The sequence below is a fragment of the Guillardia theta genome (genome assembly GCF_000315625.1).
Source record: "Guillardia theta CCMP2712 unplaced genomic scaffold GUITHscaffold_54, whole genome shotgun sequence".
Taxonomy (NCBI): Eukaryota; class Cryptophyceae; order Pyrenomonadales; family Geminigeraceae; genus Guillardia; species Guillardia theta.
In genome coordinates, this window is record NW_005434620.1 from 185,631 (window position 1) to 198,582 (window position 12,952).

The following is a 12,952-nucleotide window of genomic DNA, read 5'->3' on the forward strand; positions in this document are numbered from 1 at the left end:
TCCCTCCCTCCCTCATCCATCCTCCCTCCTCCCTCCTCTTTCCCTGTACTCCTCCCTCCTCACTTGTGATAGAATCGCCTGATCCCTTCGCGGTAGGTCTCTAGAGACTCATCCAGGTTGTCGAGCTCTTGCAGGCAGACAGCGCAGTTGTTGTAGTCGTCGGCATTCGCTTCCTCCTCCTCCATCATCGTCTTGTACAGTTTGACTGCCTCCTCGTACTTCTCCTCCTGTATGTTCTCGATAGCTGCCTTCCTCCTTCTCACCGTCTCCCCCGACTGTCTGCTCGGCGTCACCGCCATGATGCAAGCACTTATGTAGAGGGTTGCAAGCATGAACCTCCTTGCACGACACATCGTAATCATCTTCTTCGTGTTGATCCTTGAGGAGCAATCTAGTTTCAGCAAGCAGAAGACTCTTCCCGTCTCGTCCTCCTCCCTCTCCTCCCGTCTCCTCTCCTCCCGTCTCCTCTCCTCCCGCTGCCTCCTCCTCTCCTCTCCTTCTTCCTCCTCCTCCTCCTCCTCCTCTCACTAGCTCGTCTTGTCGAATCCTCGCATGGCTTCACTGCATCGTCACCTGATACCCCACCCTCTGGAATATTCGAGTACCCGTAGTTTATGAGTCATTTATGGGGGTAATTCATTTCTGAGCAAGGGGTGGGGTAGGAGCTTGTGGAGCGCCCGACATGGATGTTATCAACATGTCAACAGGTCAGTGGAGGAGGAGGAGGACGAGGACGAGGACGAGGAGCAGGAGGAGCATGAGGAGCATGAGGAGCAGCAAGGAGCAGGACGAGCAGGAGGACGAGCAGGAGGAGGACTAGGACCAGAACCAGAACCAGGACCAGGAGTATGAAGAAGAAAGGAGAGGAAGGAACAGCTTGGTCTATCGGGGAGCACAACGAAGGGGAAGGAAGGGAGGGATGAGAGAGAGAGAGAGAGAGAGAGAGAGAGGAGGAAGAGAAAGGGAGGAGGTGGGGGAGTACCAGCATCGAAGTTAGACTCTTGATCTTGACGGCACCTTACATCAGGCCCCTGGTGCCCACCGGACATCACGACCCACCTCACTACACACCTGACAACGGGCAAGAGGTCTGCAGGCCCGTACCACAGCGCCAGGTATGTCCGAAGAGTGTGAATGCCTTGCTCGCGTTCTCCCTCCTGAGAGCTCCTCGCTTGCCCAGCGGCCCTCCGCCAGGTCCGGATGGATGGGTCAAGGCGACTCTGCCGCACGGAGAGGAGATCTGGGCAGCCGTCGGCAGGTGACTCGAGCTAGGAAGGAGGGCAGGCGGCGTGACGGGGATGCAGGAACGAGGTGGAGAGGATAAGGAACGTCGTGATCGTGGAGCGCAAGAACAACTCGAGCAGGTACCTCTGTCTCAAGTGTGGGACGACGTTCGTGGGGTCCAAGAAGAGGATCAAGGAGCACATGCGGGGGCAGGGCAAGGACGTGAAAGGCTGCGTCGAGCCCCCGACGGAGGAGGAAGAGGCGATTTTCCAACTGGATGATGCTAATTGCGGGGAGAGGGGTGCTGAGCGAGAGCGAGTGCGGGAGGACGTGGAGGAGGAGGAGGAGGAGGAGGAGGAGGAGGAGGAGGCTCTTTCTGATAACCACCAGCGTTCGCTCCCTGAGAAGAGGAAGAAGAGCGCTGGTGGGCAGGAGTGCTCGAGCCCGTTCCTTGCTAGCACGACGCCTCCGCTCAACGACAGGTGGAAGAAGAGCAAGATGCCGGACGGGCAGGAGATCTGGGCAGCGGAACCCCGGAACGATATCGAGAGGATGAGCTGCATCGTGGTGCTGGAGCGGAGGGAGACGTCCACGAGGTACCTGTGCAACAAGTGCAACTACATGTTCTGGGGTCGAAGAAGAGAGTCAAGCTGCACCTGAGGAGGCAGAGCAGCGACGTCAAGTGCTGTGTTGAGATGCCGACGCCGGAGGAGGAGCGGGTCCTCAAGGCGGACGACGAGGGGCATCGGAGCAAGGCGCTGCGGGGGGGGCAGCACTACCATACGGCAGACCGGGATGAAGCAACGTCCTCCGACATCGCCGTGGTGAAGAGAGGCAGACCTTTGACAAGTCCGTTCCCAGCTTCGGGTGACCCCCCAGCTGGGGAGGGGTGGTCGAAGCTGAAGTTGACGGACGGGGCGGAGATCTGGGTGGGGGAGCCGAGGAACGCGATCGAGCGGCTGGGGAGCGTATGCGTCATTGAGAGGACGGGGAATGCGACGAGGTACCTGTGCCTGCGGTGCAACCTGATGTTTTGGGGGTCCAAGAAGCGGATAAAGGAGCATATGAGGAGGGAGGGGAGCAGCATCACCGGCTGCACTGTCGACCTCTCCTTCGAGGAGGAGGAGGTGCTGAGGACGGAGGATAACCATGGGGATGGGGCGGACGACTGCAGGTTCTCCAGCCCGTACCCAGCTAGCGGGCCTCCGCCGGAGGAGGAGGGGTGGAGCAAGGCGAGCCTGTCGACGGGGGAGGAGGTCTGGGCGGCAGAGCCGAAGAACGCGATCGAGCGGCTGGAGAGCATCCTGGTGGTGGAGAGGAGGAGCAACAGCTCGAGGTACTACTGCAGGAAGTGTAGCCTCTTCTTCTTCGGGACCAAAAAAAGAGTCAAAGAACATCTCAGACGGCTCAGCAAGGACGTCAAGCCCTGCGCCGTTGCGCCGTCGGAGCACGAGGAGCAGGTGCTCAAGGCCGACGACTCGCTCCTCATGGTTCGCAAGGGATACGTCGACCCTGCCGCCGACAAGGGGGCGGGGAAGGGGGCGGCGGCGATGAGGGGGAGGAAGAAGGAGCGGAACTCGCAGCTGGCGGCAGAGGCTGACCTGGCATGGTTCAAGCTGTTCGAGCGGTACGACATCCCCAAGAGAATCATCGAGACGGAAGAGGCGCGGGAGGCCGTCAGGAAGACGATCTTAGCTGGGCCCTCTTACCAGCTGCCGTCCAGGAGCAGGTTAGGTGACGACACCCCCGGACACAAGGCGGATCCCAACGGCAAGGGCGCCAAGGCTCGCTCGAAACCGGACGGTCTGATGTACCTGGCGGTGCAAGCGATGGAGGAGGAGGAGCAGGTGCTGAAGGAGGGGCTGGGAGAAGAGACGGGTGGGTACGACCGATCCTCGTCCATGGATGTGCAGGAGCTGACGGAGCAGGGGACGAGCAAGCTGACGGGGATCAGGAAGCGAGCTGGGAAGCTCAACAACCGGCTGTTGGACAGAAAGTCGCTCCTCTCCCTCCGCCTGAAACACCACTGGAGGTCCCAGGAGGCAGCCAAGGAGGCGGCAAGAGCGAGCACGAAAGCGCTAAGCAGCCTGAGCATGCTCAACGAGGAGTCGGCAGCGAGTGACTCGGAGCAGGAGGGGAGCCGGCATGTTGGAGGAATGGACCGAGCGATGCTCCTCGACGACGGAGGGCGGGACAGCCGCATGACCTTCGGGGGGAGGAGGGCGACAGACTTGGACCAGGGGCAGGGCATGCTCTCGAGCGTCATGGACGGCCCCAGCTTGCTGAACTCCAGCTCGAGCATCCATCCTCCTGTCTACTCCATGTCCATGAACCCTTCGAGCCTGTCTGCGAGGCTCCCAGCTCAAGTCCACCAGGTGCCTTTCTATGTGCCTGGTCCTCCTCCTCCTCCTCCTCCTCCTCCTCCTCCTCCTCCTCCTCCTCGCACCCACCCGCCTACCCGCCCCTCCCTTCCTCTTCTCGTAGACTGACACGACTTTCAGAGCCTGCAGCTTCCAGCCCTGCAAACGTCAGGCATGGACGACCTGCGATCGCCGTGGGTAGAGCAGGGCGATTTCACTGCTCGCACGGACCTCCCTCCTCTCGAGCCCTCCGCCCTCGATCACCCGCTCCCGCGCGAGCCCTGGTCGGCCTCTCCCTCCTACCTCAACCACACCATAGGGCAGCTGCCGCGGTACACGAGGAGCTGAGAGACTTTATGTACATGTACAGCAACAAGTTGTAAACTATCATTCTTTGACTTTGATTGCCGTTAGCTTCTCTCCCCTTTTACCTCTCCATTCCAACTCTGATGTACTTCTCTTGCTGCTCCTCCTCCTCTCCCTCCCCCTCCCCCTCCTCCTCCACTTTCTCTTCCACTTCAACCTTGGAGATCGAGTCCGCAAATCGCCTCAAGTTCAGAGCCTCCATGACCTCTCTATTCGGCAGCGCTGCGACCTTGATCAGGATCTTGAGCAGGAGATTCTTGTGCGACTGCAGGTGGAGGCAGAGGACGACGACTTGCTTCATTTGCTCTTCCGGTATCGTCTCCTTGAATTCGGGCGGTGTCGGCATTGACTTGTTGATAGACCTCAAAGTTTCCTTCATCCCCTGCGAGAGAAGATGATGTCAACAAAGAGAAGAAGAAGAAGAAGAAGAAGAATCAACACAACTGACAACAACAACATCAGCACAGACAACAACAACTGTCTCAAAGAGCACCATATCACAACCTGAGAAGCAGCAGCAGCAGCAGCAGCAGCAGCAGCAGCAATCTCAAAGAGCAGCACCATCCACACGATCACCTTGTTCTTGTCGACAAACCTATCAAGGTTCATGAACTTGTCCTGGTTCCCCGTCCCGTCAAGGAAGTCTTGCATCCTTGCGCGGAACAGGATCGAACGCCGAAAGATCCCCCGGTACTCCTTCATGCGCGCCAAGTACTTGTCGCGCTCCCTGGAGAAGTTTCTCCGCAGGCTCTTCAAGATGCAGGTGAAGACCGAGAGCTTCAGCGATGCGTCGACGTGGAACTTTGACACCTCGGGCGACATTTTTGCCCAGTCAACTTGCTCGACGTGCTGGGCGAGGAGCTCAGGAGTCATGGCAGGGGTTGTCAGGAGTCACCTTGTACTTGGAGACATGGGCTGAGACGTCTTCACTCGCCTGCACTCACTCACATCAGCGACCAGCAACTAGTCAAGCGTCAAGATCACCCGGCGGTGCTGAACTTTCTCCTTCATCAGCTCCGACAGCACTTGTCGCTCGACCTTCTCGAAGATCACGTTGAGCCTTCTCCTCGATACTGCAAGAGGATCAGGGGAGCGCGAGGGAGTCAGCAAGGACACCTCTGGCTCGTTGGAGGTACAGCCGTATCTGACGCTGCAGCAGCACAACCTTCCTGCGGTAGGAGCGGATGTGCTCACGGATGAAGGAGACCTGTACCATGTAGTTCTAAGGACTCCTCCTCCTCCTCCCCTTTCCACATTACCCCTTTCCCCCCCTCCCCCTCCTCTCCTCCTCCTCCCCCTTCCCCCTCCTCACGTCGACGTACCCGCTCGAGATCTCTCAGGAAGGACACGATGAGTTTCACTCGCCTCCCGTGCTTCCTCTGCCGCCATCTCGATATCACTTGCCGCCCCCACCTGCTCAGCCGCTCAAGAGCAGCGAGCTGCCTCTTGCGCTTTCTCGCTAGGAACTTCCGCCAGCACTTGGCGATGATGTCAACTTGCCGCGACCTGCGAGGGGAGGATGGAGCGATCAACGCGGGAGGGAGAGGAGCGTGAGAGGGAACCTGATCTCTTGCTTGAGCAAGTACCCCCGCTTCATCTCCAGCAAGCGAGCTAAACATGCAAGGATGGCCAGCCATTCTCTCTGCGCTGTCCTCTTCCTCTCAGCAGCGCTCTGCAGCAACAGCAGTCATGGACTTGACCAGCGCTCTCATGCCAACACCTCATAGTTGAACTGGATCTGCCGCTTCTGCCGCCGGAGAATCACACCCTCCATGCTCTCGCACTTGTTCAACATGTCCTCTGCCCTCCTTTGCAGAGCGTTCTCCATCTTCTCGACCCGCTCGAGGTTCTGCCGCAAGAGTCTCCCGCCCTTGTAAGAGGATCTGCCCGTCAAAAGCTCGTGCTTGTTCGCTCTCACGAAATCTTTCGTGGGTGACAAATCTGAGGACAGCACAGAATCAGATGAATCCCCTCCTCCTCTCTGATATGATATGATCTGATGTGCAACCCTCTCTTTCCCTCTACACTCCTCTCCTCCCCTCCCCCCTCCTCCTCTCCCCTACCCTCCCCTAACCTCTCCTCTCCTCTCCCCTCTCCCTTACCCTCCTCTCCCCTCCCCTCTCCTCGTCCTCCTCCTCCCCTCCCCTCTCCTCCTCTCCCCTACCCTCCTCTCCTCTCCTCTCCTAAACAACCTCGCTCACCATGAGACAAGTATGTTCGGTTAGATTCCTCCAGCAAGCTCACGTCGGACTTGATGTTTGCTATCTTGCTCTGAATCTCCTTGACGAGCAAGGAGCGATCAGGCAACGGCTTGTCAACTTCGACTCTTCTCAGCTGACATCGGATCGAGTGGTTCAGCTGCTGGAGCAGCAGGCGCTCCTTCCGCATCTCCGCCTTGACGGTTTCCATCCTCTCCTCCTGCTCCCTCCGCGTCAGGCTCATCCTGGCAGTGTCGGATCGCACTATGTAGGGCTTCAGCTGCTGCTCGCGAGAGAAGCGCTCGGTGTGCTCCAGCAGTTCATGCCGATGCTCCCGGTAGGTGATGGCGTTGCGCAGTGACAGCTCCGACATCTCCTGCTGGACGCTCATGCCGCTTGTTTCCCTCGTTGTCATCGCCCTCCTCCTCTCATGCGGCGACGTGATCGCCGGCAGTTTGAGCTTGGGGACTCTGACCTTGTCTAACATGCCCCACTGCGTTCGCTGCACCTGAGCTCGCTTCTTGGCAAGGGCAGAGTTTAAGCGCGACCGCATTTTCTCCATGTACAAGGCTTCCTCCTGGTGCAGGTACTGGTTGCATTTCCTCCAGAAGAGAGGTTGTTCAGGGAGGTGCTGGGGGTCGTTAGCTTGCTGTTGTGCCCTGCTCGCCTTCTCCTTGTCCTTTGAGCGCGTTCTTAGCTCATCTGGAGATGTTTTCATAGCGTGCATGTAGCCTGACCGACCTTGCTTCTTATTACTGTGGTCGTTCATGACCTTGCTGTACTAAAGACTTCTGTTATCTTGCGGTTGTTGATCTACTAAAGCTTTCTCTTTGTTCCTCATACACGACCACCTGCAGCTCTTGCTCTCCTCCGCTCTCCGGCTCTACGAGACCAGGTGCCACAATCATATCACCTGACAAGAGTTGACACGTCAAGTTGCTGTTAGCCGATGGTCAATGCCACGGTCTCCAACGTTGTTGGTGTGTGTCTTGCTCCTGTTCTCTTCTGCTTGCTCTCATGGTCTCTCCCGCGACCACCATCACTGCCAACTAACCGCCGATGTCATCTCGCCATTGTATCAGTCGGTACCATCAGTACCCCCTACCCCCTTCTTTGATGGCTTGCAGTACACGGCGTATCCACCCCTACCCGTCTCTCTCATAGTGAAACAACCCCACCCTCTGGTGCCGCGGCCTATGGAGTTTCACCCTGGTACCTCCTGACGTAGACCGTGACCGTGACTTTCAGTTCCGAAGTTCAGTAAACGGAACTTCCGTGCGGCCCCGAGCGGCCCGCCGAACTTCTCGGGTAGACCGTCGGACGGCGTCATGGTCTACCCGACGGTCCGCATGTCCTAAGTCGGCTGCCTGGCCCGGCTGGAGAGTCGGAAATGAGCGGCGGCGGCCGGGCGGGCCCGCCGGACTGAACTGCGGCCCGGCAGTGAGGTCCGATCCGACGGTCGGGCCCGATCATGGCCCCCGGAAGTTGACACTGAGCGTAAGTTTGACAAGCTTTCAAAAGCTGAGGCGGAAAGGTGAGGAGGATGAATGGCGAGGCTGGGCTGAAGAACGCGGGGAATACTTGCTGGATAAATGCTGGGACGCAAAGCTTGAGGCATACACCAGGCTTGCTAGAGGTAAGAGGAAGTGAGAGTCGGCAGGATACATCATCACATCATCATCATCATCGTAATCGTCATCATCATTGGTGCTGATAATGATGATGATGCGAGGATAGATATAGGATCTGTTGTTTCCCCTCTACTTCAGCATGCGAAGTGTACTGTAAAGGTCCACGACTGAGGATCGATCACCTCTGAAGAGACAAGGCATCATTTCGCCATGATGTATTCTGATTCGATGGTTCATGCAAGGCCCTTCGAGATGCGATTCTCTCTGGCTGGGTGGAGGAATCTTTCCTGGTGGAGTTGTACAACATCATGAACAAAGTAGGACCAATATCTGACTCCCTGCAGAGTTTCTGGATGACTGTGTGAGCCCAGGTCACAGGCAAGGCAAGGATAGCAAGCGCAGATTACACCAAGTTCCTCAAGACAATCAGGTACGTTGATGTTGTTGTGATGATGGCGATGGTGCTTGTGATGAGAGGGTCCCCTGATGCAGCAATGCGAACAAGTCATTGAGGGTAAACAACCAAGAAGATGTGCATGAATTTCTGCTGTTCGTCCTCGACAAGTTAGAGAGCACTGGCCCGACCATCCAAGGTCAATCGTGTTTCATCCTTCTTATACCCCTCATAATCCCTTCGCCAGAGTCTATCACTAGCAGGTTCTTCTCGGGGAAAGTCATAAGGCAGGTTCGCAGCGATCATGTCAAGAGAGGCTGTCCTGTGAGACCTTCTGATCAGGTACAATGCCCATCATGCAAGCACACCTCCAGCACCATCGAGCCAACGGTCTACCTGTCCCTGGACCTCTCGCCTCCTGGAGTCGTTTCCTTGGAGGATGCACTCGAAGATTTCTGTCGCGTCGAGACGTTGGATGCTGAGAACAAGTGGGAGTGCGAGAAATGCAAGAAGAAGGTGCCTGTGTGGTCTTGAGGTAAACTACATGACCATCTGTATTTGTGAAGGTAAGAGCTGCTATGAGGACCATGATCAAGGTGGGCTGATGAATCGAAGAAGACTCGTTGACTGAATGATGCTTACATGCAGGAGTTGCCGAGGATCCTGATTGTTCATCTCAGTAATACGTGAGTGTATGGGTGCAGCAGTTCCTGACTCCTGCTTCTAGAGCGATTCTCGTACAACGCGCAAGGCAGTAGGAAGAAGATACAGAAGCAAATATCCTTCCCCAAGCTCTTCGATCTGGCAAAGTTTGTCGACAACTCTGATCCGTCATCGCCAAGACCGAGAAACACGTTGTACTCCTTGTATGCGGTCATTTCTCACGAGGGGCAGTCGCTGACCAACGGACACTATATCAGTTACTGTAAATCCTCCGCAGGTTGGATGGAGTTCGACGACGACAGTGTCAAGGCAGTGAACTGGGAGCCCCATGTGAAGGCTTGCAAGCCGTACCTGCTCTTCTACGTCTCGGGCGAGCAGCGTCAGCGAGACCAAGCACTCCTTCAGGGTCACAACATCGACCCGCTCGCTGCGAGGATGCAACAGTTGCACGTCGACGCGCATGCAGGGCAGGAGCGATACAGCAGCACTGAGCTCGCGCAGGCAGGAGGACGAGGGAAGGGCCAGGGAGCAGAGCTATCGGTCCCTCCGATCGAGGCAAGGGATCGAAGGGCAGAGCACGCAGCTAGATGGTCTGCTGGGGTCAACCTCACCGTCCCAACACTCCCACAGTCCGAGACCTTGTACGCTCCAGGCCGCTCGCAGCTCAACGTCAACGGGGAGAGCGCGACGTATTTGAACCAGAGCTCCTGGTCCTCCCAGGCGGCAGACCCGAGGGGAGTCAGGACAGAGCTGGTGGACTCGGCAGGAGGACAAAGGAGGGCACCGCAGGGAGCTGGGATGGATCAGAGGCTGTCGGGGCAGGTTCCCAACCCTTCCCAATGGAATTACTTCCACAGCGCGTCAACTCAATCGAGCATGCCAGCATCGCAGCCGCTACCACATGCGCAAAATTTCCCCACCAGGTACTACCGTTCAACCCTAGACCACTTGGCAGCCATCGGCCCTTTGATTCCCCCAGCTCCCCCCTCTGCTGACCCGGTACAGGGGACGTATCCCCCAGCTCATCAGGCTTCCTCCTCAAACCTGCAAGTTCCTCCATCCCCACTGGCGATGACAGCCCCCATGTCAAGGACGTCGCTGCGCATGAATCGCTTTCTGGACGCTCGGTTCGACCAGCCGGACCGAGAGGACATCTCCGCCATCGTCCACCGGAGGGAGGAAGAGGCTGCCCACGTAGCCGCCCTGGAGCTGAGCTACAGCCAGAAGGATCGGCAGAGGGCCTTCGTGCCCCACCGGGAAATCCCTCAATCGATCGGGAGCCTCCGAGGGCCGCGGTGACAGCGGCCGGAAGGGGGTCAATGAAATCTTTTTATATGTCCATGTCAAACATCATACACAGCAGGGCCCTCGTTCCAGTTGTACAGTTCACACCCGCGTTCCCTGCCGTCCTCGTCAGGCCCTTGGAGCGTGTCCTCCATCGACTACCCCCGGAGCTTCGCGGCCTCCTCTAGTAGCGGACACCGAAGTGAGGGCGCGCGCGCGAGATGGCGTCGGAGTCGCTCTCGTAGAAATCGCCTGACAGATTGTCAGCACGACAAACAACGAGGGCAACACTGGTGCATCCAAACACCTCCGTTCATCTGCCAAACCATCAGGAACAAAGGGACAAGAACGAGCTGCTGCTTACGTAGGGATAATCACTGTTGCAGTTGAGTCCGAACACACCACCTGCACACAAGACGTGAACTGCAGTGGAGGAGGCGAGCACGAGATGTACAGTCAAGAGTGTGGGTGCTGTTGGCCTCCAGGTCCTTGGCAGGGAGGAGCTTTGCAGGGTCCAGTACCTGCAGTCTACGTTGAGCGCTCGCGACCATTGCGAACGAGAGTATACCGGCTGATAGTCGTCTAGACTTTGATATAACCTCCGCACAGCAGCAAACATCGTGCGATACTGGAAGAGAGACAAGGTCAAGCAACCTTCACTTGAAACAGGTTGGCTGAAGTGACTGTTTGATGAAATACCAACAATCTGCGTCTTCTGAAAATTCTCTCTTCCACACACATGTTAGCCCTCACCCCCTTCTCTCTCTCATACACACACACCTTTGTTTCTCTCTCTCCTTTTCTCTCCCCCGTTCCTTCACCTCATTACCCTGTTTTCCCTCATCACATACACAAGCCTTCTTCGTTGCTTCTCTGTCAATCATCATGACCATTCTTTTATCTCTGCTCTGAGTGAGTTACTATCTACCATTCTTTCCTCTCTTCTCCTCCTTCCCTCCCTCCTTCTCCTTTCTGCTTCCTTGGCTCTCCATTGAACGCTCCGCCATTAGCTATTTTCGGGAACCGTTACGATCGGTACTTTCCGTTTCAACGTTCCTGCAAAGCGGTAGTTATTTCCCGTTACAAGATGGTGAAAGGGCACTCGCAATATATGGGCGATGCCTGAATGACGAAGAGGAGGAGGGAGGAGGAGGAGGAGGAGGAGGAGGAGGAGGAGGAGGAGGACGAGGACGAGGAGGAGGAGGAGGAGGACGAGGAAAAGAAGGAATAGGAAGAGGAGTGGAAGAGGAGGAATAGGAGGAGTAGGAGGAGGAGTAGGACAAGTAGAATACCAAAATGAGTTGGTAGTAAGAGGATTGAAATAATGAACAGCAATGGCATTGATGTTTGTTGTGAAACTGTCAACACAGTACCTGACAATGGGTAGCTGCATGTTGACAAGAGTATAATGTGGATAACCCTGAGGCATGATCAACTCAAGCAGCCATTTACTTTCATGCACACATGCAGTGTACATGCTTTCTCTTGTGCCGTGCATCTGACTATCGAATCAGTTTCTACACGCGACCATGCGGCTGTTTGGATTCATCAGGGGTCCCATGCTTGGTAAGTTTGCACGAGTTGAAGGATTTCTCGCTAGCCCCTTGACGTCTCCTCTTCTGCCCGTTGCCGTTCACTTAGAAGCTCGATCGCTGACGGCACAGCAGACCTCCCATCTGACTATGCGTACAACAAGGCGGTGATAGCTCGCTGCTTCAGCGAGGTCAGAGTCTCCCTCGTCCTCTTCCGTGGTTGATCGTTTCTCAGTTCTCTTTGGAGGACGACGTTAAAGATTGTATCGCGGCATTGCAGGACGACAGATCGGTAGGTGGAGGAGATTGTTGTGGTTGGTCGCTTACCGGCAACGCAGCTCATGGAGGACTATCATGCCGCTGGAAACACGAAATGCCAGTGGTGAGATGAGAGGAGGGAGAGGAGGAGCAGAGCAGAGCAGAGCAGAGCAGAGCAGAGCAGAGCAGAGAGTTTTCTCGGTGGGAGGAAACAAGATGCATGATCAGACATGTTGTATCGTGTTATCTACACTGGTACGAGGTTTCTCGCCTTGATATGTACTCTACAGGCACCAGCCCTGCGAGGAGTATGTCGTCATCGGACCGTGAAGGCGCAGACTCTGAAGTCAACAGCTGCGATTGTGCTGATACGATTGGATGAAGTTTTTGATCTTGACGAGTAATTGTCGGGTGCTGTTGTTGTGTGAAGGTTGGAGGACGTGGGGGAGGTGGATGGTGGGAGAAGGGGAAGGAGGAGGAGAAGACGAAGCAGGGACGGGAGGAAGGAGGAGGAGGAGGATGAGAGGAGAAGGTGAAGGAGGAGGAGGAGGGACGGGAGATGAGTGAGACTATTTGTTCTGTGCACGAGGAGCAGGGAAGGAGAAAGGAAGCTTGATGGAGGCGAGACTGCTGAAGGAGGGGGAACGATGTATGGGGAGGTAGAGCCATCGGAGATACGCAGTGGAGGGGGAGGGGAGAGAATACGAGACGGAGGATAGACGAGATGCAAGAGGGGAGGGGAGAGAAGTGCGGAACGGAGAGGGAAGGAGCGAAGGTGAGAGGAGGAGAGGGAGAGGGAGGATAGTGTTCAACTTTCACATGCTCGTCTGACGAGAACGACGTCTATGATGCTTCTCTCGTCCTTGCTCACCCTCAAGAACCTCAGCGACACTTGACTCCCTTCCTCTCCTGCCAGCCCGTCAGCGATAAGGGGGAAGGCAACTGGATGGGGGAGAGGAGGAAGAGGAACGGCAGGGGGGGAGGTGGAGGAGGTGGAGGAAGGGGTGGAGGAGGAGAAGGTGGAGGTGGAGAAGGTGGTGGG

At 56.6% G+C, this 12,952-nt stretch overlaps 7 protein-coding genes across 7 annotated transcripts in view; 3 read left to right on the top strand and 4 right to left on the bottom strand.

Annotated features, from left to right (window-relative positions):
• Positions 1–59: 59 nt before the first annotated feature.
• Positions 60–353, bottom strand: GUITHDRAFT_111741 (hypothetical protein; the record flags this gene model as incomplete). The annotated part of the gene is made up of 1 exon (XM_005829098.1): positions 60–353. One exon carries the CDS (start codon positions 351–353, stop codon positions 60–62), a length of 294 nt encoding a protein of 97 aa, XP_005829155.1.
• Positions 354–1,117: 764 nt separating this feature from the next.
• Positions 1,118–3,932, top strand: GUITHDRAFT_111742 (hypothetical protein; the record flags this gene model as incomplete). Its single annotated transcript, XM_005829099.1, has 5 exons — positions 1,118–1,128; positions 1,181–1,258; positions 1,305–1,706; positions 1,751–3,599; positions 3,726–3,932. The coding sequence occupies 5 exons, from the start codon at positions 1,118–1,120 to the stop codon at positions 3,930–3,932; spliced, it is 2,547 nt and encodes an 848-aa protein (XP_005829156.1).
• Positions 3,933–4,011: 79 nt separating this feature from the next.
• Positions 4,012–6,866, bottom strand: GUITHDRAFT_141382 (hypothetical protein; the record flags this gene model as incomplete). The annotated part of the gene is made up of 9 exons (XM_005829100.1): positions 4,012–4,332; positions 4,455–4,799; positions 4,846–4,884; positions 4,935–5,023; positions 5,067–5,157; positions 5,273–5,456; positions 5,513–5,622; positions 5,671–5,891; positions 6,152–6,866. 9 exons carry the CDS (start codon positions 6,864–6,866, stop codon positions 4,012–4,014), a joined length of 2,115 nt encoding a protein of 704 aa, XP_005829157.1.
• Positions 6,867–8,515: 1,649 nt separating this feature from the next.
• GUITHDRAFT_45430 (hypothetical protein) lies at positions 8,516–9,142 on the top strand (the record flags this gene model as incomplete). The annotated part of the gene is made up of 3 exons (XM_005829101.1): positions 8,516–8,689; positions 8,822–8,852; positions 8,901–9,142. Coding segments are annotated over 3 exons (447 nt in total), but the record flags the coding sequence as incomplete, so codon positions are not given.
• Positions 9,143–10,166: 1,024 nt separating this feature from the next.
• On the bottom strand, positions 10,167–11,127 carry GUITHDRAFT_111745 (hypothetical protein; the record flags this gene model as incomplete). The annotated part of the gene is made up of 8 exons (XM_005829102.1): positions 10,167–10,237; positions 10,319–10,372; positions 10,428–10,437; positions 10,485–10,525; positions 10,566–10,641; positions 10,689–10,748; positions 10,950–10,993; positions 11,049–11,127. The coding sequence occupies 8 exons, from the start codon at positions 11,125–11,127 to the stop codon at positions 10,167–10,169; spliced, it is 435 nt and encodes a 144-aa protein (XP_005829159.1).
• A 552-nt stretch (positions 11,128–11,679) lies between these two features.
• On the top strand, positions 11,680–12,240 carry GUITHDRAFT_111746 (hypothetical protein; the record flags this gene model as incomplete). The annotated part of the gene is made up of 5 exons (XM_005829103.1): positions 11,680–11,686; positions 11,788–11,843; positions 11,888–11,944; positions 11,991–12,034; positions 12,201–12,240. 5 exons carry the CDS (start codon positions 11,680–11,682, stop codon positions 12,238–12,240), a joined length of 204 nt encoding a protein of 67 aa, XP_005829160.1.
• A 552-nt stretch (positions 12,241–12,792) lies between these two features.
• The window catches only part of GUITHDRAFT_111747 (hypothetical protein), a gene marked incomplete at both ends in the record, with an annotated part of 1,354 nt that continues 1,194 nt past the window's right edge, over positions 12,793–12,952 (bottom strand). The window contains one exon of the mRNA XM_005829104.1: positions 12,793–12,819. Coding sequence (XP_005829161.1) covers positions 12,793–12,819 — 27 coding nt within the window. The remainder of the gene's footprint in view (positions 12,820–12,952) is intronic.